Source organism: Fusarium coffeatum (assembly GCF_003316985.1).
Source record: "Fusarium coffeatum strain FIESC_28 chromosome Unknown BRIP53273_contig_119, whole genome shotgun sequence".
Classification (NCBI taxonomy): Eukaryota; Fungi; Ascomycota; class Sordariomycetes; order Hypocreales; family Nectriaceae; genus Fusarium; species Fusarium coffeatum.
The window spans coordinates 45,693-67,996 of record NW_022157912.1 but is presented as its reverse complement, the minus strand read 5'-3'; the positions used below and the strand labels follow the sequence as shown (position 1 = coordinate 67,996).

General features: G+C 46.8%; 8 protein-coding genes across 8 annotated transcripts; 4 read left to right on the top strand and 4 right to left on the bottom strand.

Annotated features, from left to right (window-relative positions):
• Positions 1-1,011: 1,011 nt before the first annotated feature.
• FIESC28_05550 (uncharacterized protein) lies at positions 1,012-3,444 on the bottom strand (the record flags this gene model as incomplete). The annotated part of the gene is made up of 4 exons (XM_031159695.1): positions 1,012-1,387; positions 1,435-1,942; positions 1,997-2,348; positions 2,407-3,444. 4 exons carry the CDS (start codon positions 3,442-3,444, stop codon positions 1,012-1,014), a joined length of 2,274 nt encoding a protein of 757 aa, XP_031016247.1.
• Positions 3,445-4,474: 1,030 nt separating this feature from the next.
• FIESC28_05549 (uncharacterized protein) lies at positions 4,475-8,127 on the bottom strand (the record flags this gene model as incomplete). The annotated part of the gene is made up of 3 exons (XM_031159694.1): positions 4,475-5,075; positions 5,130-7,970; positions 8,048-8,127. The coding sequence occupies 3 exons, from the start codon at positions 8,125-8,127 to the stop codon at positions 4,475-4,477; spliced, it is 3,522 nt and encodes a 1,173-aa protein (XP_031016246.1).
• A 1,797-nt stretch (positions 8,128-9,924) lies between these two features.
• Positions 9,925-10,533, top strand: FIESC28_05548 (uncharacterized protein; the record flags this gene model as incomplete). Its single annotated transcript, XM_031159693.1, has 1 exon — positions 9,925-10,533. One exon carries the CDS (start codon positions 9,925-9,927, stop codon positions 10,531-10,533), a length of 609 nt encoding a protein of 202 aa, XP_031016245.1.
• Positions 10,534-11,690: 1,157 nt separating this feature from the next.
• Positions 11,691-13,907, top strand: FIESC28_05547 (uncharacterized protein; the record flags this gene model as incomplete). The annotated part of the gene is made up of 4 exons (XM_031159692.1): positions 11,691-12,461; positions 13,679-13,735; positions 13,789-13,852; positions 13,903-13,907. 4 exons carry the CDS (start codon positions 11,691-11,693, stop codon positions 13,905-13,907), a joined length of 897 nt encoding a protein of 298 aa, XP_031016244.1.
• A 163-nt stretch (positions 13,908-14,070) lies between these two features.
• FIESC28_05546 (uncharacterized protein) lies at positions 14,071-16,932 on the bottom strand (the record flags this gene model as incomplete). Its single annotated transcript, XM_031159691.1, has 2 exons — positions 14,071-15,263; positions 15,309-16,932. 2 exons carry the CDS (start codon positions 16,930-16,932, stop codon positions 14,071-14,073), a joined length of 2,817 nt encoding a protein of 938 aa, XP_031016243.1.
• A 769-nt stretch (positions 16,933-17,701) lies between these two features.
• On the bottom strand, positions 17,702-18,625 carry FIESC28_05545 (uncharacterized protein; the record flags this gene model as incomplete). Its single annotated transcript, XM_031159690.1, has 1 exon — positions 17,702-18,625. One exon carries the CDS (start codon positions 18,623-18,625, stop codon positions 17,702-17,704), a length of 924 nt encoding a protein of 307 aa, XP_031016242.1.
• Positions 18,626-19,936: 1,311 nt separating this feature from the next.
• On the top strand, positions 19,937-20,950 carry FIESC28_05544 (uncharacterized protein; the record flags this gene model as incomplete). Its single annotated transcript, XM_031159689.1, has 1 exon — positions 19,937-20,950. One exon carries the CDS (start codon positions 19,937-19,939, stop codon positions 20,948-20,950), a length of 1,014 nt encoding a protein of 337 aa, XP_031016241.1.
• Positions 20,951-21,040: 90 nt separating this feature from the next.
• Positions 21,041-21,604, top strand: FIESC28_05543 (uncharacterized protein; the record flags this gene model as incomplete). The annotated part of the gene is made up of 1 exon (XM_031159688.1): positions 21,041-21,604. The coding sequence occupies one exon, from the start codon at positions 21,041-21,043 to the stop codon at positions 21,602-21,604; it is 564 nt and encodes a 187-aa protein (XP_031016240.1).
• Between the last annotated feature and the right edge of the window lie 700 nt (positions 21,605-22,304).

The following is a 22,304-nucleotide window of genomic DNA, read 5'->3' as shown; positions in this document are numbered from 1 at the left end:
GAGGGGATTGATGATGATTTTCTTGATGGTTTGGATGCGACGCGATTTCTGGTGGGGCGGTGGTTACATAAGCTATCATGACCACAATTCATGATGAGTTTGACCGCCTTGTAGTCGTGAACATGCTCTATCATGGCTTCTCATTAGATGGGATCAATCAGACGTGAGTTATATTTTATATCATGACGCTATATCTACAGTCCAGGTACGTTGGGTGATCTCTTCCATTCGCCTCAATTGACATTCTCTACTTGACTGAAACCCAGGTGCCTGACCCTATATTTTTGCTAATGACGGATTTTGAGCTTCAGTTATACCAGATATTAACTACCAGAGCATCAGCCTATTTTCGTCCATTATAACAGCACAGTGACGGAGGCCGTTTTGGTGACTCTTCCTCGCTGCAGACTTAACCCCTCGCAAGAAACTGTAACAAGTACCCATTGGCTCAGCAATATGCGATTCCAGCCCATCGTGGGTGAGTGGAACACCCCCCGATTCCACTGCAATTTTAACACTCTCTTAGCGTCCACGTCTTTTGAGAGGTATGTAATTCGGCGCCAAGAAAGCGCGCGACTGCATTCTTATCCTCCACAAGGACCGACTGTGCTCCCAGCCCTGCGCTTGCAATGAAGTAAGCATTGTGGCTCAGTAGTAGGCAAGTCAGTGTCGTGATTAGGGGTTGACACCACCTTCTTTCACTGCTTTTTTAACACTCTCCCAGCGTTCAAGTTTTTTGAGACACCACCTGGGTCAGGGTAGGCCTCCTGCCTCCTTCACTGCATTTTTAACCCTCTCCCAAGACGAGCACTGAATGTTTGTCTGTAGCTGGAAGCTTCATTATATCTAGCAATTAATACTTTTCTTTTTCTCTTATATATAAATATAACCTAGATAGCAAATAATATAGGTAGTAAAGAGTTAATAGGCAATCCTTTCAGTGTTTAATATCCTACGGCAATCTGCTAAGCTATTATTAGTTACTGCATATCTACATACATAAGACTTTTGTTAATCTTGCCTTTCATCAGCACCCAAAACATCCAAACCCATCCCATTATTCTGTTGGGTTGCCTCCAAGACAGTACGAATTTGCTTCAACCCCAGCATTTCCTTTTCCTTTCCTGCAAGAATCCTAGAAATCTTAACAACATTCCGAATCTGTCGACCATTCATCGGGAGTTCAGCAAGATTCTTCAATACCTGATGACTCAGTGAAGTCTCAGCGTTGCTGTCGATAGTACACCGCCTCCAAACTTTCTCTCTTGCCGTCGCATCAAGGTCTGGGTAGTGCAGTGTCAGATGAATCCTGCTCTGGAATGCTCCATCGATTGCATTGCCTCGATTAGTGGTCAGGATGAGGATACCACGGTAGTACTCGATAACTCTGAAGCCTGTCAGTAAAAAAGTTAAGGAAGGGAGGAGTATAGGTACCTCAGGAATACAGCGACAATTTCGTTATGTCGTAAGTTGTCCATTGAACGTTGTTGAAGGAACACGTCGCACTCATCGAACAGCAACACAGCATCCCATTTCTCAGCCAGTCGCAGGACCTCATTAAGACGACGTTCTACCTGCTCTGCTTCGTTTCCTAGTTCTCCCGCACTCAGAATATACAGTGGTTTTCGAGTATTGTCAGCTACAGCCTCTGCTGTTAGAGTCTTACCAGTGCCCGGAGCACCAATGAAGAGTATCACGACGCCAAGTCCTTTGCCTTGGATAATGTCATCGAAATCAGACGTGTGCCTGGCCTGACCCTCAACAAAGCATGTGACGAGGCTCTTGTAACCTGATGGAAGTACTAAATTCTCAAAGGCGTCGTCGTTCCAGGCAATGCTTGTGATATGATCAACCTCGATTTCACCCCATGTCTTTGTTTGGAGCGGATATGCCTTGACTTTGGAGTTGCAGAGAAGAAGTTGCTTCTCGTTTAGAACGGTGTCTGTGAAGTTAGTCATTCGTGCTATGTAGTACACAGCCAGACTTTATTATATACCTGATTCTTCTATCTGTTCGTTTGACTGTTCTGATTCAGTCATGCTTCCATGTCGTCGATGACGGTATCCATCCCTTTTGGATTCCATCGTATGGATAGAACCCACAATGGGCGGCGGAGGTGGCGGGAAAGTATGAATAGGACGCATACCGGGCGGCGGAGGCGGCGGAATCGAAGGATAAGAACCCCCAATGGGAGGCGGAGGTGGCGGAAGTGAGGTCCCCATGTGTCGGTTGTTGTCAGCGACTCCAAGCCTGGGTTTGATCGAGTCTTCAGCTAGACTGACCAGCGGTAGACGGCTTCCCTTATGATCAAAATAACTGGCGGCATCGACGACGACTCTTTCTTCGATCTAGAAACACCTTGTCAACACTCTGATTATGAGTCAGATGGGCCACAGGTATACTCACCTTTCGCTCGATGGCTTGACCTCTAACTCCAAGGTTCAGTGATCCAGAGTAAGCCTTATAGTGGATTCCTTTGAGTTCTTGGAACTTCCTTCCCCGCTCGATAGCTCGTTCTCTTACCGAATTTGCCGAAGGATGAAAGTGAAACGGATATATGGGTAAGTCTGTGATGTTCTTAGTGCCAGAAAACTGGCAGATCGAGAAAACCTGGTTGTCATATCCAAACTCCTGGCCATCCCAGTCCACAAATTTGGTGTACAAAGTAAGGTAGCTATTCTGTTGATGGAAATAGCGGCTAACGATAAAAAGTCGTTCTTTTCCATCAACGAGGCTGAACAACAACGTGCCCGGCTCAAAAAGAGCCCAAAGAAGCTTGAATGTGACGATGCCCTGTTCCGTATGGTCTTTGATCTCATCCACCTCACCACGAATCTCAGCATGTAGCACCTTGTACAGCAGCTGAGAAAATACATAGCCGGGGTGACCCTCCTTCTTCTGTCTCTCCAAAATGTCACTGAACTTGTTCCACTGATGATAGAAAGGATGGAAAGGTACTTTAAAGACGAGCTTTTTGAGCGACGTGGTGATCCCTTGATAACCTTCGAATACTTCACTAAGCGTCTGCTTTAGCGATGAGTTCTGAACAACGACTGAGTCGAGCTCGAGGAGCTTTCCTTCGCTGTGGCTTTTACGCATGCGCACAACGATGGCTTTTTGCTTGATTTCCTTCTCCTGCTCGATATTTATGCGAAGGTTTTCTGGGTACTCCTCTACCCAGTTCTTACAACACCCACACTTTGGGGGACCTTCGTACAGAGTTTGTATTTCGCATTTTTCGCCCTCTTCGAGATCATCAATGTTTAGGTCGGGGGGACTGTCTTCGGGCCTGGCCTGGGTCTTGACAATCTCACCAACTTCTGTGCACTTGAAGCTTGAATCTCTCAGTGGTGAGTTGGGTCGTTTTGTAAGTGTTGGTGGATTGTCAAGTGATGGGATAGGAGATGCATCCGGAGCATCATCGACTTTCTGGGATGGCAACATGGTCGTGTATAATGTCTTGGAACGTGGTTGAATTGGATTCATGGGTAGCTGCGATGTGCTTTATATTATAGTCATCATTCTACAATATACGTTGCGTCTTATCATTGTCAGCCTAAATGCCACACGCCTTTCTCGGCAGGTGGGTGTCAGAAGAATTGTCCTCTAAGGCTGAGGGTACAGAAATAAAGTAGCCTAAACCACAGCCTTAAGTCAGCATAAGGTAACCAAAACATTTTATCTCTTATGCTCTCAGCGGCCAATTCTTCTGACACCCTGACGCTTAGCAAATTATTTTCAACCCTTCATTAGAATATACGCAAGTGATTGGTGCCCTCATATGCCGACTTCAGGTTTTCATCCTACCTACAGACACATCAACAGACAGCAATATCATTACCCATCCAATTGCAATCATGCAAACACGTAATCTAGGCATACAGTAGCATCTTTGTGTTTGAACTTCTGCCACCCAGCAGGCAGCAACCCACTGGTCGGATAGCATCCAGGCCTTGAGACTGTCTGTGAAATACCCTAGAGCTTGAGAATTGTGCAAGCTCCAAATGACTTCAATGTAGTGTTTCTTACCGACATTTGCTGAGCAGTTGAGTTTGTCCCAGGCCACCAGTCAAGCGAGCCTACTGTGACGAATATAGGCTGCTATTTCAACCTGCAATTTACATATACTGAGGATGGAAGTCGACCTGGTCTCTTAAGCTACAATTTTCCTCTTACCGTGTGCTGAAGAGATGTGCTTAATTTAGATGGTAATTGAGATTACTATGCGGAGAGCCGTAGTAAGAAAGACCAAACCTTACAATGGGGATGTTCGTTATTAAAAACAGTTTTAAAGGAAACTTTTAGTGATAATTTGTATAGAGGTTAAATTGAACATTAAATCGTATTGTGGTTAGAGATAATTATAACTAGCGAAAAAAATATATATAGATATTACATATAATCCAAGTCATTAGCAACATAATCGTGTTCGTCGTATCTCTGACCATCAATTGGTATCTTCCCAAACCATGCTTCATGTCTTAACAGACTCCAAAATCCCCTTCTCTCTAAGTAAATCGCCCAAAACCTGAAGTTTAACCGGCTTCGCAAGAAATAAATCAAAGCCACTCCCACTCGCCTCCTTCTGTGCCTCCTCCGTAGCCAGACCAGAAACCGCAAACATCGGAACACTCTTTTTAATTCCCTCCTTGCTTTCAAAAGCCCTAATCAACCTCGCCGCTTCAAAACCGTTCATGACCGGCATGGAGATATCAGATAATATACATGCAAAGTCCCGTGGTGACTGCGTGTATTTTTCCACTGCTTCTTTACCGTTGATGGCTTTGTCGTATCGGATTTGGAGTTTCTTCATGTATGCGATGAGGATTTTCAAGTTGATGTGGTTGTCTTCGACAAGTAGCATTCGAGGCGCGTGGTTATCCGTATCACTTGACTCTTGTCCAGCAGGCGGGGCCGCGTCTGGTTGTGGAGGAAACGAATAGCTAGGCGTCGTGCTTGGATTGACCGCTGGTGGGCTACTACCAGGAAGAGGCGGGGTGGGACGAGGTTCTTCATCTTCCACCCAACGACTGTAGGCAAGTGCCAAGGTCTTTGCGAGTTTCCGTGGACCGATCCTAAACGATATACTCCGTTAGTCTTGAATGGTACATAGTCAGTGGTCAACTTACGGCTGCGACACAAATTCAAAAACACCTTTCCAGCCGGCCGCACTCGTTCTCTCGTAGGCGGCCAAGGCATCCTGGCATATGACAACGTTTGGAACCTGAGCAAGCGAGTCCGTGTACTGGGTTGTAGCTGGCAACGAATGCTGCGTCCAAAGCATGAGATCCGGTTTTCTCGAATTGTCGTCTTCTGCTACTATCTCAAGCTTCAACCATTCTTTGCAGATATGATCCAAAGTGTTGCGCAGGCCAGTAGAAGAGCCAGACACAATCCGAACACGCAGTCCCGCCAGATCCCGGACTTGTTCATTGAACTTAGCTTGGGCACTGGATGGAACACCAGACGATCCGGGCCTCTCGAGAGGAAGCAGAACAGTAACTGTTGTACCGACGCCGACTTGACTTTCGATCGAAATTTGGCCTCTGAATTGCTTCACAATCTGTTTGACGAGACTGAGTCCAATGCCGGTCCCTGGGGACAGATCATTCTCTTGAGTGAAGGGCTTGAAAATTCCCCTCTGGAGATACTCCTGGCCAATACCTTTACCTGTGTCCTTGACCACGAAACAAACAACCTGTTCCGGCCTGCGACGCCTAACAGCAGTGACCTGTTGCGTGAGGGAGATGGTGATGGTACCGTCTTTTGTGTATTTCAACGCGTTGCCAACAATGTTCATGACAATGCGACGGACGGCACCCACGTGGAAGCGGAATAGCCAATCGCACCCAGAGTCCAGAGAAAGAATGATGGTTACGTTTCCGAAACTAAAAGTCGTACCTGTTGATTGAGTCACTCCAGGACTGAGCTGGTCCATAGCTTCAAGATAGTCCGACGCGGTATTGGCTGTATTGTCTGCGTGGCGCGAAGCGCGGCGTGCGTGTGGCCGTTGAGAAATGTATTGGTTGATGGATTTGTGTTGAAAGTTGAATCCAGCAAAGACACTCTCGACCACATCCTCTACCAATTCGTCAAGTGAATAATCGGTGACGAGAACCTTGCCAAAATGCTGCGACCCGGGTTTATTGAAATGGCTCGTCGGCTGACCACCAGTGACCTTGTTGTTTGAATTGGCGAAGTTATTGACCCTGGAATAATCGAGAAGATGATCTATCGTATCGAGCAACGTTCGCGAGCACGTCTCGATAGTGTGTGCAATGTTTGTCTGAAAGACGTCGAGTTTCGTATCAGCTATGAGCTCCGTGCTCAACAGTACGCCGTGAAGAGGAGAACGTAATTCGTGGGACAGAGATCCAAGGGCATCGGATTTGATCTTTGCAGATTGCAAAGCTTCAAGTCGTGCAATCTCAACTGCAGCAAGAGTTCCAAAGCCGCGCAGGTAGCTTAGTTCCCCCTGGACGGTAAAGGTGCGCGTGGGAGTGTTGGTGTAGATTAGTCCGCTGGCGCTCCATCGTTCTTTTATGGGATCCCAGACGGGGAAGAAGGCTACGCTGCGGGCGCCTGGAAACGCAGCGGAAATGATTCGACCCTCGCGCTGACGCGACAGAGGTTTCCGTTGCAGTGACCTGTGCGGCGAAGATTGTCCAGATACTGAGCGGCCACGTTCTGCTGGCGCCCAAGAGAAGACGTCGTCAGACGATGAGTCGGATGTTTGAAGCTCCCCGTCAACATCGAACATGAAGACCTTGCCTTTAGGATATTGGTTCAACATTTTCTTCATGAACTTTTCACTGAGCGCTACCGAGCTTACGGGACCTTGAGCATGGTCAATGCTAGAGGTTCTAGAAGTGGAATACCCCTTGATGTCACAGGTGCGATCAACCTTGCCCTCCTCTTGGGAATAAGGACTGTCGTCGCTGCTTGTTGAGGACGAGTACCCTGCTGATCCGGGCTTACCTCCTGTAGTGCTGGTCTTGTCGGCGCGATAGCTTGCCATGGTTGCGTCAAGAAACAGGCAGCCCTCAACCTCGACCGACTCTCTAATGATATTGGCAGCCCTTGAAAAGACATTGGCTTGGCTTTGGTTCTCCTCCATGGTGGCTTTTGTGCGCTCGGCCAGAGTCGTCGGGGCGCTGGCACGACGGGCTTGCCTTGGCAGTTCGTCGTCTGGCGGGCCATCAGACGTGACACTCTCCATGTCGCTCTCCAAGCCCTGCTGATTTGAATTGAGATTCCCTTCGATGGAGGCGAGAATATTCTCAAAGGCAGTGATGTTTGACTCGTGACGCCAGCCGGTCAGTGTCGAACCGCCCTCGATAAAGGAACCTATGCCTCTGTTCATTCGTGCATTTCTCCTATTGATGGCCTTGAGGCTTTCCGTCTCGAGGTGTTCGGATATGGCACAGGAAATGTCGCGCAGTCGATCGCTGTTGACGTCGGTCCACGCGCGTGCAGACGTATTTACGACATGGTACACACCGATATTGATGCCTCGTTTAGTGCGAATGGGGATAGCGGCGTAAGAAGTGGCATAAGAAGGACCCAGGATGGGGATAGCATAGGATGGGAACCTGTTGTCGTCTTCCAAGTTTGGTACGACGGTAACAGGGAGCACCCCATCATCTTCATCGCCGGCCGACTTGTTCAAGATGGTATAATCGCATGCATCGTTGCCTCGACGAGCGGCGGTTCCGCAAAGTCGAAATGGCTCATTGTGTTCGTGGTTAGGTACCGAAGAGCGCAGATAGGTACCGGAGGTAGCTTCGGCTACGAAGTATTGGTACTCGGAATCGAAAAGAGAAACAAAGGCTCGCTCTGCGCCGACGTGGTATATGCCGAGTTGGGTCAGGGCCGTCAAGATGGTACTGATAGACGAGAGGTGCTCGGTCCCGTGAGTTGAACGTCGAAAGTCTTGGACGACTTGAGAAAGTTGGAATGGAAGCCAGTATCTGTCGATTATCCATCAGGGTTTTTGTCGCCCATGGTGAAGAGGACGAGAAGGGAGGGGTAAAGATGCAATTCTCACCTAAAGGTTTCCCTCTCGCGGACAGTTTCGGAAACAACCTTGTGAGGCGTTACAGGCCTGGGATTCGATTGGGCCGACATGACAAATTGGACAATGTTCCAAGATGTATCATGATGAATCTAACACGAAAAGGTGGAAAAGAACAAGAAGCATTTTGTTTGGACTAGACCCTGGGGACGAGAAAACAAACATGCGCTGATGAAACCTGAGAGATTAGCGACATGGTCTAGACTCTTGCCCACTAAATTTAACAAAAGTGGAACCCGTAGTACCTAATAGCCTACGTCACTACAGTAATGTGAGGCAGCTCCCTGTCGAGGTTTCCTTCTGCCATCGAGAATTCCATGTTTAGAATCGGGGTTTGATCAACCAATCATATCGAGTACGGACTGTCTCCGGATGATGCTGTTTAACTTTTAATTTTTTAATCCGTAATCCTTTCGTGAAATACAATACTACAGGTGGCCAGAGTAACAATATGTGGTGTACAAAGGCAGTCCCTGATATATCGGTCTTTACTACTATCAGTTTTAAGTCTATTAAATAGAACAAGACACCTTTACAAGTACCTGCAGAAGAGTCTTGTTATATCTTGGCAAGCTCAATTGAACGCGATAAGCAGAAGCCCCACATGAGCTCCTACCTTGGACTCCGTTATCAGATAAAAGTCTGGAAACGTGCACCTTTTTTTGCTCTTTTCGCAGCTCTTAGGGTTAATATTCTCGTCACCACCCACAGGCACTCGTTGTCTTTGTATTTTCCAGGTGTCAACACATTGCCAGGATATTGTTTTACTCGAGTATAATTGATAGACATCCAGGTGGGTGTCGGAAGAATTATCATCTCAGGCTTAAGCTACAGAAATAAAGCAGCCCAATACCTGGCATAAGATGAACAAATTATTTCGTCTCTTATGCTCCAGGCAGCCAATTCTTCTGACGTCCTGACGATATCATATGTGCCTACACTACGTGTATCCAGAACCCTTGTTCTCTCCATGTAGTTCTAGGCCATCATACTGGTGTCTAAGCGTAGGTCAAGTGTGCCGCACAACACAAAATTGCAAAGACCTTGCACTGCTGGTTGCAAAAGTGGTTTGATTGGACCAGATGAAAAGCCGATAAAATGTGAACCTCACGACAGGGAAGTTCGCCCAATGAGTGAAAGTTCTTTGTTCCGATAGCAAACAACAGCGATTGTATCCACTGTTCCAGATTCATGGTTCGCAGTACTCTCTTTATGGCTGGGTAGTACAGCATTTTGAATTCCTTTGTCTTGAAACTTGTAGTAAAAAGAGAACTGACCATTTCTTCATTCAAAATGTCTTCTTGGACTTCCCATATTAAGCCAACTCAAATTTCTGGCGTTCATGCTCTGTAAGAAAGGGTGACACAAACGGTTCCGAGATAAGAAGCAAAGTCAGCCTCAATGCGCATTGCTTTATGAATGTTCATAACGTGATGTTAATGTAGTCTTTATGTTTCTGATAGTGACGTGTAAGACTGCATGAACTATCGAGACAAACATTCTGAGCGACGTCCGCCTTCTTCAAACGTGTTACTTCACCTACTGTAATCCTTTGATGTAAAAATACGGTCCTTTGATCATCAGTGTCATATGAGGCCTATCATAAAAGCGCATTAAAAATGGATAATTGTTCCAGAGAGGCGCACGTCTCAATATGCTTGAGTATATAATCGCCATCCACCATCCATCCTCTGTCTCGATTCTTCAAAGTTCTATCTGCACACAAGTACATACCCGTATCTATCTCGATCCATTACCAACACTGCAAACCTCTTCTATTGTTCTTGGAATGGCAATAAATATACGAGAGCTCAACACATACTTATCTTTCTAAACCTGCAACCGCAAAGATGGCCCATCAAGCCTCGGGCCCCCTGTTTGGGGAATCCATCAATATCTACATGGACGACTCCAACATCGCGATCGGAGGACGCAAGGTTTACGACATCTACCAGAAAAGCCATCCCGAAGCCCCACGCCGTCGATTCTGGTACTATGACTTCGAAAAGCTCGGTGAAATAATCACGAAGGAACTCGCCAAACAATATGGCTGGAGTGAAGATGATCCCACCGTACACAAACAGTACAACTTCTACGGCGTAAATCTTAATCGGAACCCTCAGCTGAGACGTTTGCCACGTCGTCACGATGTCAAGCTTTACCACTGCATGAAAAATGGTCTGCAGAAAGAGAAGGGGGCCGACTGCAAACTCACTGCTGACTTTACTGATCGAGTCAAAAGTACTAATCCGTTCCTTGAAGCTGCGTATTTTATCGTGCTCTCTGGAGACGCGGACATGGTTCCTGCGATCGAGAAAGCTATGAAATACGGCTTTGTGGTTCATGTTTGGTCATGGGATGAAAGTCTTTCTGGGCAGTTGAAGAGACTTGAAAAAGATCGTCGGGGTCTTGTAAAGGTTCACAAGCTTGATGAGCGGATTGTGGATTTCACACTGTAAGGAGACGGGTCTCTTGTGATGTCCAACCTCGATCGCGCTGTCACTCATGAGGCATGGGAATGCGGGGAAAAGGGAGGAATGGGAGGATAACAGTAAGATGAGTGACCTTGTCAGAAGAAACGGACGGGGGCTAGGGGCTGGACTCTTTGCAGCTCAGATGGGGATCAGTCATGACACAACTTGAGGGATTTGGTCAGCAAAATGTCATGATCCATGAGAGAAGGCATATATATGTGCGAAAATTTCAAGTTTTGGATGTGCGTTCATGTATTGAGATATGCTTTTGTTTAGTAGATCAGTTATTGAATTGGCTTTGTTTCCTTACTCCTTCACTTTCAACTATGAACAAGACTCAACACTCAAACGTTCATGTTGATCAGAGCACCAAATTCATCCTCTTGCTAGACGTTATTGTGCAACTTTGTCTAGAATAGACTACGCGGAACAAACATACCACCGTGAAACCCAGGAACACAGCCTCGCGGAAGGATAGAGGATACCTTAGCTTGGCAGGAACCGGCCAACAAACAAGTCTATTATTGGAGCTACTCTTTCAGGGCTGCCAACGGTTGTAACGCTGCTCTATATTTAAATCACCAGACCCTTGGACGGATAAGTGACGTCAAATGATGGCTCAGGGAACGAGGGTCTGCAGTCGTACAAGCTGTGGCGCCTCCCGAAGGGTTCGTCTGTACACATCTACTTGTGACACCACTGCCCTTCATCCTTTCGTCTCGTGACGAGACATTGTGTATATGAGTAGAGAATAGGATGAAGGATTAGCCAAGAAAAGAAATGTATCTTCCTCGGCCGAGTTCCGTCTTGTTATTAGTATCCGATGATCGTGTAATGATGCTGACGAGGCTTAGGTACTTTTGACTCTCAAGAGACGAGATCCACGCGTCTAACTCAAGGACTTCCGCTTCGTGCAGTAGCCGGGAAGATGCAGCTATCATTACGAGATGTCTGTACGGGCCGAGATAACCCTCGTCCAGTCATGAGGACTGCCGATCTATAAAGGACATAGTCCCGTCTTCATATCCAAGCGTGCATCCAGAACTCATATACTCGTTCAGTCTTGCTATCTCTACACACTATACAACATCTTATCAATTTTCAGAAAGACGCTGTACATGCCACCCCTCTTTATAGCTACAATGTCCACCACTTCTGAATCTAGTGTGTCTAGTGAGTCTATATACACCACACCCGAAGGTTTTAGATTTGCATACGTCTACGTAGACGAATCCAACCTCTCCATTCAAGGCGGCAAAGAATGGGCCAAAAGGCACCCTGAATCGCCCAACCATCATCCCAACTGGCAGTATGACCTAAGCGTTCTTGTAGATCGCATTGAAGACGGGTTGGGATTCAACGAAGACGACGACAACCAGATATACTTTCGACTCTACGGTTCGGATATCCAACCACTGAAGAAGGGATTTCGAGCTCGCTCCCGTCATGTCTTCGAAGTCATGGAATTCCAACGAAGCAAATTTGACGGGCGCGAGAAACAGGTCGACACCAGTCTGGTCGTCGACATGGTCCATCGAGCCACCTCTTACATGCATCTCGGGTTCAAGTGTACGTTTGCATTTGTTTCGGGCGATGCGGATATGATACCAGCTGCTGTGACGGCTTCAGAATGCGGCTTCAACGTGCATATTTGGTCTTGGAAAAATTCTCTCTCCAACACCTTTCGGGAAATATGGAACACTGAAGAAGGCAAAGGAGCTACCGAAGGGCTGATTTCGCTTCATTATCTCGATGATCATCTCAATGATATTACGATGGGATTCTCTGAGAAAAGCAGTGAGTCCACTGTCCCTGTTGTTCAGCGATGTAGGTGGCGGGAGTACTGCAACAAACGAGATCGGTGCAACAGACACCATACGGATGAGGAAAAGAACTTCTTCTCTTCTGGGAAGGTTAAAGCCCCGTGGAGGCACAAATGGTGTTTTAATGGGGACGATTGCAGGAGATATAACTGCCCGTGGGCTCACAGACTGGCTGAGATCTTCTGTCCCACTTGTGAAGTGACAGGAGACCATCATATAGACGGTTGTCCTAAGAAGTGAGATAGAAGATATTGGCAGAGGATCTGTGTAGTCTATTTGCTTTTGATCTTCCTGTTTACTCCTGTTTGGCTGGCTCTGGATGGATATCTGTTCGTTCATACTTACTGTCCCATAATGTTCGATACTCGAGCTTCTGTATCCTAGTTGGCAATGCAATAGTTCCGCAATAGTCTCTCAATAGTGTCCTAGTAATAGATATCAGCCATGACAGGAATCAGCCCTCTGGAGGAATGACAAGAGATTATTCGCGAGGTTTTCGAATCTCCACTGACTGTGAATGTCACAACTTCAGCTGGCTATGACAGCGCCAAAACGCGCCCATATTGCCATCTGTCTCTTCACGAGATAACGCAAGCCTCAGGCCGTAGGCTTGACCTGGTCAGAGGCATTAATTCTATGCCATACCAATCTAAGAGGGTAGCGACCTTTTGAATCTGGGAATGAACCAATATTGGCAGCTCTGACGGTGTTAGCGAGGTTGACTATTCGGAATAGTTATGGGACATACTCCACATGGAGTGATAAATAGAGTATAGTAAATTTATAGCATCCAATCATCGCAACTTAGTGGCCTCAATGATGGTAGCTGAGGGTGGTCTAGACCGTCGTCGACTAACGCCGCTCAGACAGCCCCATAGTATAGTCCTGGGACTCAGCCAGCCTCATGGACTACCTGTTCATCGCGATACGGTGTCAAGTGGTGACAGAATGATTATCATCTGAGTCTTGGGGTACTATAGTAAAGCAGTCTAAATTCTGATAGTCTAATATGAGTAAGTTATTTTGTCTCTTATGCTTTCAGCAACTGATTCTTCTGTTACTCGCCTGGCGGTGTATCTTTCACTCGGTGGTGCAAGTAAATTCTATAAAGACGCAGCAATATCTCTTGTAAAATATCACTCATCAATTCTCCCATCACAATCATCCAGTCATCACCATTACAACACACCATGAAGCTGTCACTGGCCATCCTATCTCTTGCCGCTGTGGGATCTTCTCTTCCCGTTCAGCAGGCAAGCAACCATCAACAACACCACTTGAAGGGTATCTTCTAACATGGTTTACAGGCGCAAAATGAGGTTCAATCCCGTGGTTGGTTCTCCCATGCCGTTCCGATTCGAGAGGTAATAATCCTCGACCGTATTGTCTCTAAGCTATCTGCTAATCTCCTCCGTAGATAGAAGATGAGGTCTATGAGCGCCGATGGCTCAGAACCGCTCTCAAGATTGGTGGAAAGACAGGTAAGACACATGCCATTCCTTTGCAACATGGATACTAATTCCGTAACAAGACTAGAGGTCTGTTTAGCGCTTGCTCGAAATAGGTTCCAAGGTATGCTACGAGATGGAATAGAGATGGATAGGTGGGCCGTAAGTGTAAGATGTCACACTAAGACGCAAACCTATATAAATTATACCTATCTATGAATATCTACTAGTGAAAGTCATATCTAACATCCCTACTGCAAAAGCCGGGTATCCTCATCCAAAACACCAAAAAGACTCCCAATTTCCTTCCCCACCATTCTCAACTCATCAGCAACCTGTCCCGTAACAAGAGCATAGGCGTACAAGAGAGCATAATCCCTCTCTTCCACCAGTACCCCATTACCACCCTCACTCAAACTCTCAAGTCCTCCATGATGCTCCTTTCTAAACTCAAAGATCTTACTCAACAAGTTCTCCCTCGCAGAAACAATACTCCCCGTAGCATCAGCAAAAGGATACTCCAACATAGTAGAGCTAGCAACAACCTGGAAAGCCTGACAGATATGATCGCAAAGAATAGCTCTTTCCCTCGCAGTGTGGGTTAGTAACGCTTTTTCACCTTCTGTCAGATGACCTTTTCGACATGCGACGAGACTCATGTTGTAAAAGCTATCCAGAATTCTCATCGTGCCTTTAAGAACTCTTCCGTAAACGTCCATGGGAAAAGGTCCACGAAGTTCAAATTCTGAGGCAGCGGAGATGCGCAAACTGTCGAGGTTGGCAGCGTAGCGTTGCAGAGCGGCTTGTTCGCCGGATTTGAGATAACTTTGCGATCCTTCGCTGCGGAATAGGACTGTTAGGGGACCGCGTTTCCAGATGAGACCCATTTGGAGATGGAGCACCGAAAGACTTTCTTTGAACTTTCGTCGAGCGGATATGGGCCATATCACGCGGCAGATCACGAGGCCCCAGATTATACCTGCTGTGACGGCTATAGCTCTTCGTTTGGCGATCTCCATGATACCGGGTTGTTCGAAGATTGCATCGTCGGTGTCGTAGCCATCGGCCTTTCTTTTGACTCTGTATGCGTATAAAGTTGAGACATTGTAGGCGAGGAGACTGATTCGTCCGAAAGAAGCCTTTCCATGTTGGATGACGAGGTAGAAGTTGATGAAGCTGGTAAGCCAGCCGAGTGGTACGAGAGCTAGCGCATAACCGTGGCTGATTTTCCAGTTGACGATGGAGAATAAAGCTCCGAACAACGTTCCGATGAATCGAGCCAAACTGACGGTGTTGGAAGCGCCGACTGTGAAACTGCAGACGATGATAAAAGACAAGAGTCCCCATTCACCGCGCCACTCGGTGTACAATTCCCTCGTCTCTTTGAGAAACGCGAGCATGGCCCATAGAGCTGCACCGATACCGACTTTGAGACCGAACTGGACTGCATGATGTTAGTTGCGTCGCACAAGTCAGGTGTTGAACTTACTATCATCTCGCGCCATTTTCTTAAAAAGCGCTGAGATATTCCTCCAGAACCAAGCTAGTATCTTGTTGAGATCAGGAGCATGATACCATGTCCTAACATCCACAGGCCTCGGAACGTTGGCAGAACTTTCCGCTACACTCATCCCACTCACAGATCGCTGTCTATTGCGCATCAACACATCCGCCTCAGCCGACTCAAACAGCCTGATAGCCTTGTTGAGGTCCTGCTCATTATTCTTCCACCAGAGTAACCACCTCCAACTTCGACTTTTGTGAATTACAACGTACTGCAGATCATCTAGGACGTCCAGATACTGCAGTACATCCTCGCCGAATGATTGAAGACTGAATGTAAAGTGTCCACAGGCAGCGGCTACTTCTTCAAGATTTGCTCGGGTGGAAAAGTCGGATGAGGCCATGCTTTCTATTCGTTCATAGAGTCCGTGGAGAGCATCCGAGCGCGCTTCGTCGAACGTATCCAGCGAGTCCATTAAATTGCGGCGCAAGTCTTCGTCGACATTGATTTCGTAGTGAGGGGGCTGCCCGAACTGTGGCTCATGGAGAATTCTGCAGAGGTTCTGGCGTACTGTTGACATGGCCATTGCTATAGACTCGTTAAAATGCTCGAATAGCTCTCGTGCAGTGTTTGTTGTATCTGTTCCGGATGTCTCTGAGCTGAGTGGCTTAGGATGTTTCAGCTGCTCGAGTTGGGTGTTCGTCGCATTCCTCAATCCACCCAAAGCTTGTGAAAGCGTCTCCATTGATCGTGCGACAGACTTCTCGTGCTCGTATATCGCTTCGTGTCCAAGAAAATAGTGCTCAAATTTGGCTTCCCTCATGTCCTTCATCATCTGGGCGTAAGATTTGGAGTAGTGCGTCGACGCCGCCGTGAAGCCATCAGACACCAACCCTTCTTCGGATCCGCTGAGGAAGCTGTTGGTGATCATGTACAGCATATCGCCCAAAGGAATCGAAACGCGATTCATTGTTTCGCGAAGTGACGTCCGAGCAGAAGTTCGCCAGAGAAATACGTTGACCAGCGTCGTAGTCGTGATGCCCATGACCAACATCTTGAATACCTGCAGTACCTTCTCATTTGAAAAGACATTCGACATGACGTGGTTCTCCTTGGTAACGACACCGATAATAGCCAGCGATGCAAGTGTCGTTCCAACATTGACGAGCGGATTCAGCATCCTCTGCTTAACCCATCCCATAAACCCAAACCCACCGCCAATAAACACCACGACAACCAAAACATGCGACAGCGTAACAAGATGCATCGTCGACCCAAAGAAAACCGACGTAACCATCGAAAGCACCGAAATGATCTCCGCGTACGCCACGGCGACAATAGCGATAAGAATAGCCTCAATCATGGACCCAGTCGATCTCGCAGGATGAAAGTAAACCGTAATAGTAGCGACAACATGTTTACCCTCAGGCTTGCCAAGAAAGTTGGCGACAAAGGGTACAAAAGTGGCGAGGCTGGCGATGGTGTATGCGATGGTGCATTTCAGGACGCCTCGGCCGTTGGGGGTGTCGAGCCATCTCTGACAGCGGGCTGATGTGTCCAGGATGCCGTCTTTAACGGTTTCGATGAGTCGGGGCATTTCATTGTTCATGACATGTTGATGTGATGGGAGGTTAAAGCCTAATTCCTTGGCTCCCGGTTGGTTGTCAGCTTGTGAGGTTGGGGGTCATGTGATTGGTCAGCTTGACGACATCCATATTAGTCATGAAATTCAACTGCATATCATGAACAAAAATTGCTGAAGTTTGGTAAAGCTTGTTTGAATAGATTTGCTAAAAGAATCTGAGAGGCAATTTTTCTGTTTTTAGTAAACCTATGGACATGAAATCCTTATCATCAGGCAGATGTCTAGTTCATGTCTGACGTAAAGTGACCTGGAATTTAGATGTGCCCATTAGACTATAAGGCCAACCATCAAGCAAGTAGCCACGAAAGCAGTAACGAATGTTTTGGAAAACAATTGAAAGGGGTGAAATTCACTGCTAACCTACAACCGATTTGAGAAATAGATAGGAAAAATTGCAGGAAATGGAACTGGGTGACCGTGTAATAGGAAAATGTAGTCAGTCTATCGAGGTCTAGATGCAAGTCGGGAATAACGCTATTGGCAATAAAACTCCACATTCAAGTAATACCGAGTCACCCGCTTTAGCTTTAGTAAATAGTTTAGGTTAAGCGAAATTATTAGTTACAGGCCGCCTCAACTCTTCAATTTGAAAGCTTTTATTCTAGATAATAATCAAGGATAGAATTATGTACATGAATTGCATCTCGCCTTCAAATGAATGGACATAGGGAGGATACCCCAACTCTTCCTGTGACCCCTCTGCCGACCGACACCATGATAAGCTAAAATGCTATCACGATTCAGTTATGATCTCACGAGCAATTAATTCAATAGCATGGAGGTTTACCCCAGGAGAGGGACCGCCAGACAAACCCATGTTGAGATACTTGCCATAGTCATCATCGCCGTAATAAAACGGCCCCAGAGTTTCGTCAATGGCGGTGCAATCGGAATCGAAATCCCCTGTGCATTCTCGAAGCGGCGCTTGACAATTGAGTTTGCCTTCAGATGACTTTTGACAAGTGATGAATGAGACAGGATAGAACATGCTATCGATATTGGGCGGGCAGTTCAAGATACGATAGCTATCAGAACGTGCCCCATTCATTATGCACAGACGGGCGCCGCTGGACGTCTCTTCCACGAAACCGCTGATAGTATCGATGCTGTATGTGAGATGGTCTTTGTTGATCTGCATGTCGAATCCATTGAAGTAGCCAAATCTAGCTTTCCCCGTAAGGACCTTGCCATCGACTGCGCCCCCAGAAGCGATGATATCAAAAGTGGGGATGGGCTTGACAGCTTCGCTTGTAGTAGTAGCGGCGGCAGTGGTAATATCTGCAATAGACGACTCAAGGGTCGTTGTTGAATCCGTCGTGGTTGTGGTCTCGACAGTGGTGGAGATAGAGGAAACGTCGGTACTAGCAGACTCAACAGTCGTGGTTGGATTTGCTGTCACTGTGGTTTCGAGGGTCTCGATGGCCTCTGTACTAGTGCTTTCCTCAGAAATTATTGAAGAGATTGTTCCGACGACGGAAGTGGTTGATGCCTCAGTCTCAGCTTCAACAGTAGCAGTAGAAAGTGTCGACAAAAGAGTTGAAGTTGTAGATATGGCAGATTCAAGAGTCGAACTGGTTGCTGGTCGAGGCTTACAGACACTGGCGACAGTAAGGTTGGCCGCCAGAGCGACGATGCAGAAAGGAGTGACAGCGCGCATCTTGAACCAAATGAAGGAATGAATGTAAATGAACGAGAAGGAGAGGAGGAAAATAGAAAGAGGATGTGGGAAGGTTTTTAACGAAATGGGTATCTTGTTATCTGCTGGGTCAATATCTTTAATAGTTTCCCACACTACCCGCTAGTTCTGAGACAAGTATTTTTAGATCCGTTATAGACCCAGTTATTAATTGGGACTATTTCAGCCATGGCACCATTCTTTTTCAGCTGAGCTCTGTGACATGGATGCTCCGGTGATTTGCACAAATAGCCACTAAGTCGGGTTGACTCGCGTAACAACGCTTACAGCCCCTTTGACAAATTCTAGCTTAGCAGCACCAGCTGTGTTTTAGTCCACCCTGCAGCTTTCATATCAGAAGTGCTTGGAAGTTATGAGCACCGATCTCTCCACTCGGGCCGTGAACGACATTGACACCGTTCAAATATCGTAATTCAAGACATGATTATAGTCTCTGTCTGAATGCGCAAAGACTAGATTCGACATTGAGAATCATGGTAATTACATAATATTTATTGTATTTTTATGAATTTCAACTTTGTCATCTTCATTAGAATATTTTGCTGAAGTCTGTAAGTCTTATTTTGAGTAGAACAGTTGAAGTCATAAGAGGCAATTGTTCTGTCCTTTGCAAACCTTGTGTGCGTAAAAACCTAATTATTAGGCAGAATTCTGGGGTTTCATGTCTGACGAAAACTGGCCTGGAGTTGAGATGTGTCTATTGGACCTGGAGGCACTGCTTGACCGGGCTGAAGTTAACTTTTGTTTCGAGTCGCGACATAACCTTTCCCTCGGACCTCAATCGACGTAAGCTTTAGAGTCTACGATCTGAAATGTGGCGCTTTGTTACGCAAGCCTTTGCGATTTTCCACACGGGGTATGTTATCATCAAATCAAAAAGCATAAAAGAGCGAGGAAGGCAGCATGGTTGTAAAACCTCCTCATGGAAGCTTCCCTTTGATCTTGTCAGATTAATCTTGCTGTGGATATCAAGGTTTGCACGAATGGAACATTCTTCTTACAGTTGTAACTCAACACTGTTTAGTATAAACTCTAATAATTTGAACGAAAAGCTAGAAAATGTACGTCGAAGAAACCTTCGGCATCTTGGGTTATATAAGGATGTCTCCTCCCACTCAAGAAAGAAAAGATTCCCTTCCTTCAACACATACTCAACTACCCAGCAGGCTCATCTCCCCAGCACACTCAACTACTAAACACGCTTGAACTACTCAATACACTCCAATACACAACACAAACAAACAACAAGTCACAACACTTCCCACCTGCAAGATGGCTTCTTCCAACAGTAGAACAAGCTCAGCTCAGGGTCTCTTCGAGACCGAAATGGCTCGCGCCTATTCCCCCAACTCGCAATTCTCAAGAAAGCAATGGGACCCCGTTCTGCGCACCTGGCGCCTATCCAAGGCCGTGCAACTATTCCCACCACAGCATGCATCCAAAGCCGATGCTATCTTCGGTGAAGGCGCCGCCAATGAGATCTACTCACCTCACAACGGCCTATTCCTGCATGAGATGGTTGATCATGCCCTCAAGCAAGGCTACATTGCCATCGTACCAAATGGACGCTTCGAATTCAAGGTCGTTGTCCTAGACAAGTATCGTCGAGAGGTGCACCGTCGGATCGCTCGCTTCGAAGTCGACGGGTTCAGTCGATACATCGACCTTAATGAACGGCAACTCCTTTTCAAAACTGACGCCAGGCCTAAGATACGTTACGTCTGGTGGACGTACGTCAACGCCATACTACAAGCGTTCCACTTCGCCGACTGCGTTTCTGACTACGGCAAGATTGATCATCGTTCTGAGGTGCGATGGTTTGATTCATACTGGACGCCCCATGGACCCTTTGCCAAGCGTAACCAGTTGAGATGGTTTATGAAATCTGGCTGTGGACCCTGTTGGACGTCTGCTTTCCTTCATGGTTTTGAAGAGGGAGGTGACACACTTACCGCCAAACGGGACCTGGAGATTATCTTCACCGACGACCATTACGAACGACGGCGATCTCCAGTACCCGACTATGAGGAAATTGCCGCGGGCGATGACGAGGATACCGAAGAACGAGGACACAATGGCGAAGTGATCTCGGGGGGTAATAATACTGTAGTATCGCTTACAAGAGCCACCACCAATCTACAACTCCGACGCGATCCTAACCCTTCCGCCACTTCTATTTATCCACCCCGCACTTTTGTCCCTGCACCCCCTTACTCTTCCAACCCTGCTCACCCTTACCCTTCCGTACCTCCTCCGTCTTACTCTTCTGGCCCTCCTCCTCCTTAGTCCACTTCGCTGGAGGTGGACGCTCCTCGTCTCATGTTGACTTGGAGGGGAAGTAGTAACACTGGAAATGGCACTAAGACGACGAGGACGATGAGAACAATTACAGCAGCCAAGACTTCAGGTGACAAATACACCGCAAGGACTGAAGTCATAGAGTCTGCGACTACAGTCTCTGGTGACGACGAGGATGAGCAAGGAGAAAATGGCGAGCAGGCCTCAGAAGAGGATGATACATCTACGCCACGATTCCGCAGTGGTGAGTTGGTCGCATCGAAACTTGTCAACCTAACAGGATTCCACCTTGATCCTCGCACCCCCAAGCCCGGCCACGAACAGGTGCACCTTTCGACGGAGTTGAGACTAGTTTACGATCATCCCTATGGATCGGGTATTCCTCTTCATACACGATTTTGGGCAGGCAGCACCGTCGATATAGATGGCAACACGACGACGAATACGGCGACAAAGGTCTTTCTAACAACGAGCACAGATGAATACGATTGGACTAAAGTCGCAGAGTGGACACACACTTTAGTCAAAGTCAGAATGGAGACTGACGGTGAGAACAACCGGGGAGAGAATTGCACCGAGACCGTATTCGAAGAAGAAATAGAAACAGAGACTGTGACGACTAACGATAACAATGGTCGATAATCCTTGCAACAGTCAAGTATATCGGTGTTTACCACACGTCTTTTGTGTAGGTCTTGGAGGATTCGGGTGGGTAGATAGATAACTACAATCTTTTAATAAAACAGCGTTTGCTATGGACATATTCCAGCCTATCAGGGTAGACACTAGGATTATGTCTTTACCTACAAGATTCAAATTGTGTTGCCTTTCTTAGCGAAAGCATATTGTCGAGAAATTACACCAGCAACTGCATACAGTGAAAGACTAATACGCCCCTTCAACTACTATTACTTGACGATGTCGTTACCACCGTGTCCATCTCGAAACGATCTCGAGTTACTTAGAAAGCTGCAACAACCTGGACGCACCGCTGGGTGTCAGAAGAAGTGACTGTCATAGACCTGAGAGATGAATTAATTTAGTCAACCTATACCAATTTAGACAAGCAGTAAGGTGACCTTAATTCAATAGCCTAAACCTTACAGGTAACAGGAAGTGTTACCCACCCAGACGCGAACTTGGTGCCTGAGAGTATGTCTACAACACCAAGTCTACCCCATGTCTAACTTCGAGTTGAAGAGCTAAGGCCAGGAGTTCGCATACAACTGAGTTTATTGAACTTACGGCCCTTGCATCAAAGGCCACAGGGCAATTGAACCTAGGGATTCTGAGTGGTTTTGTGATGTGTTGGTGTTAGTGGAAGCAAGGGAGAAAGAATCAG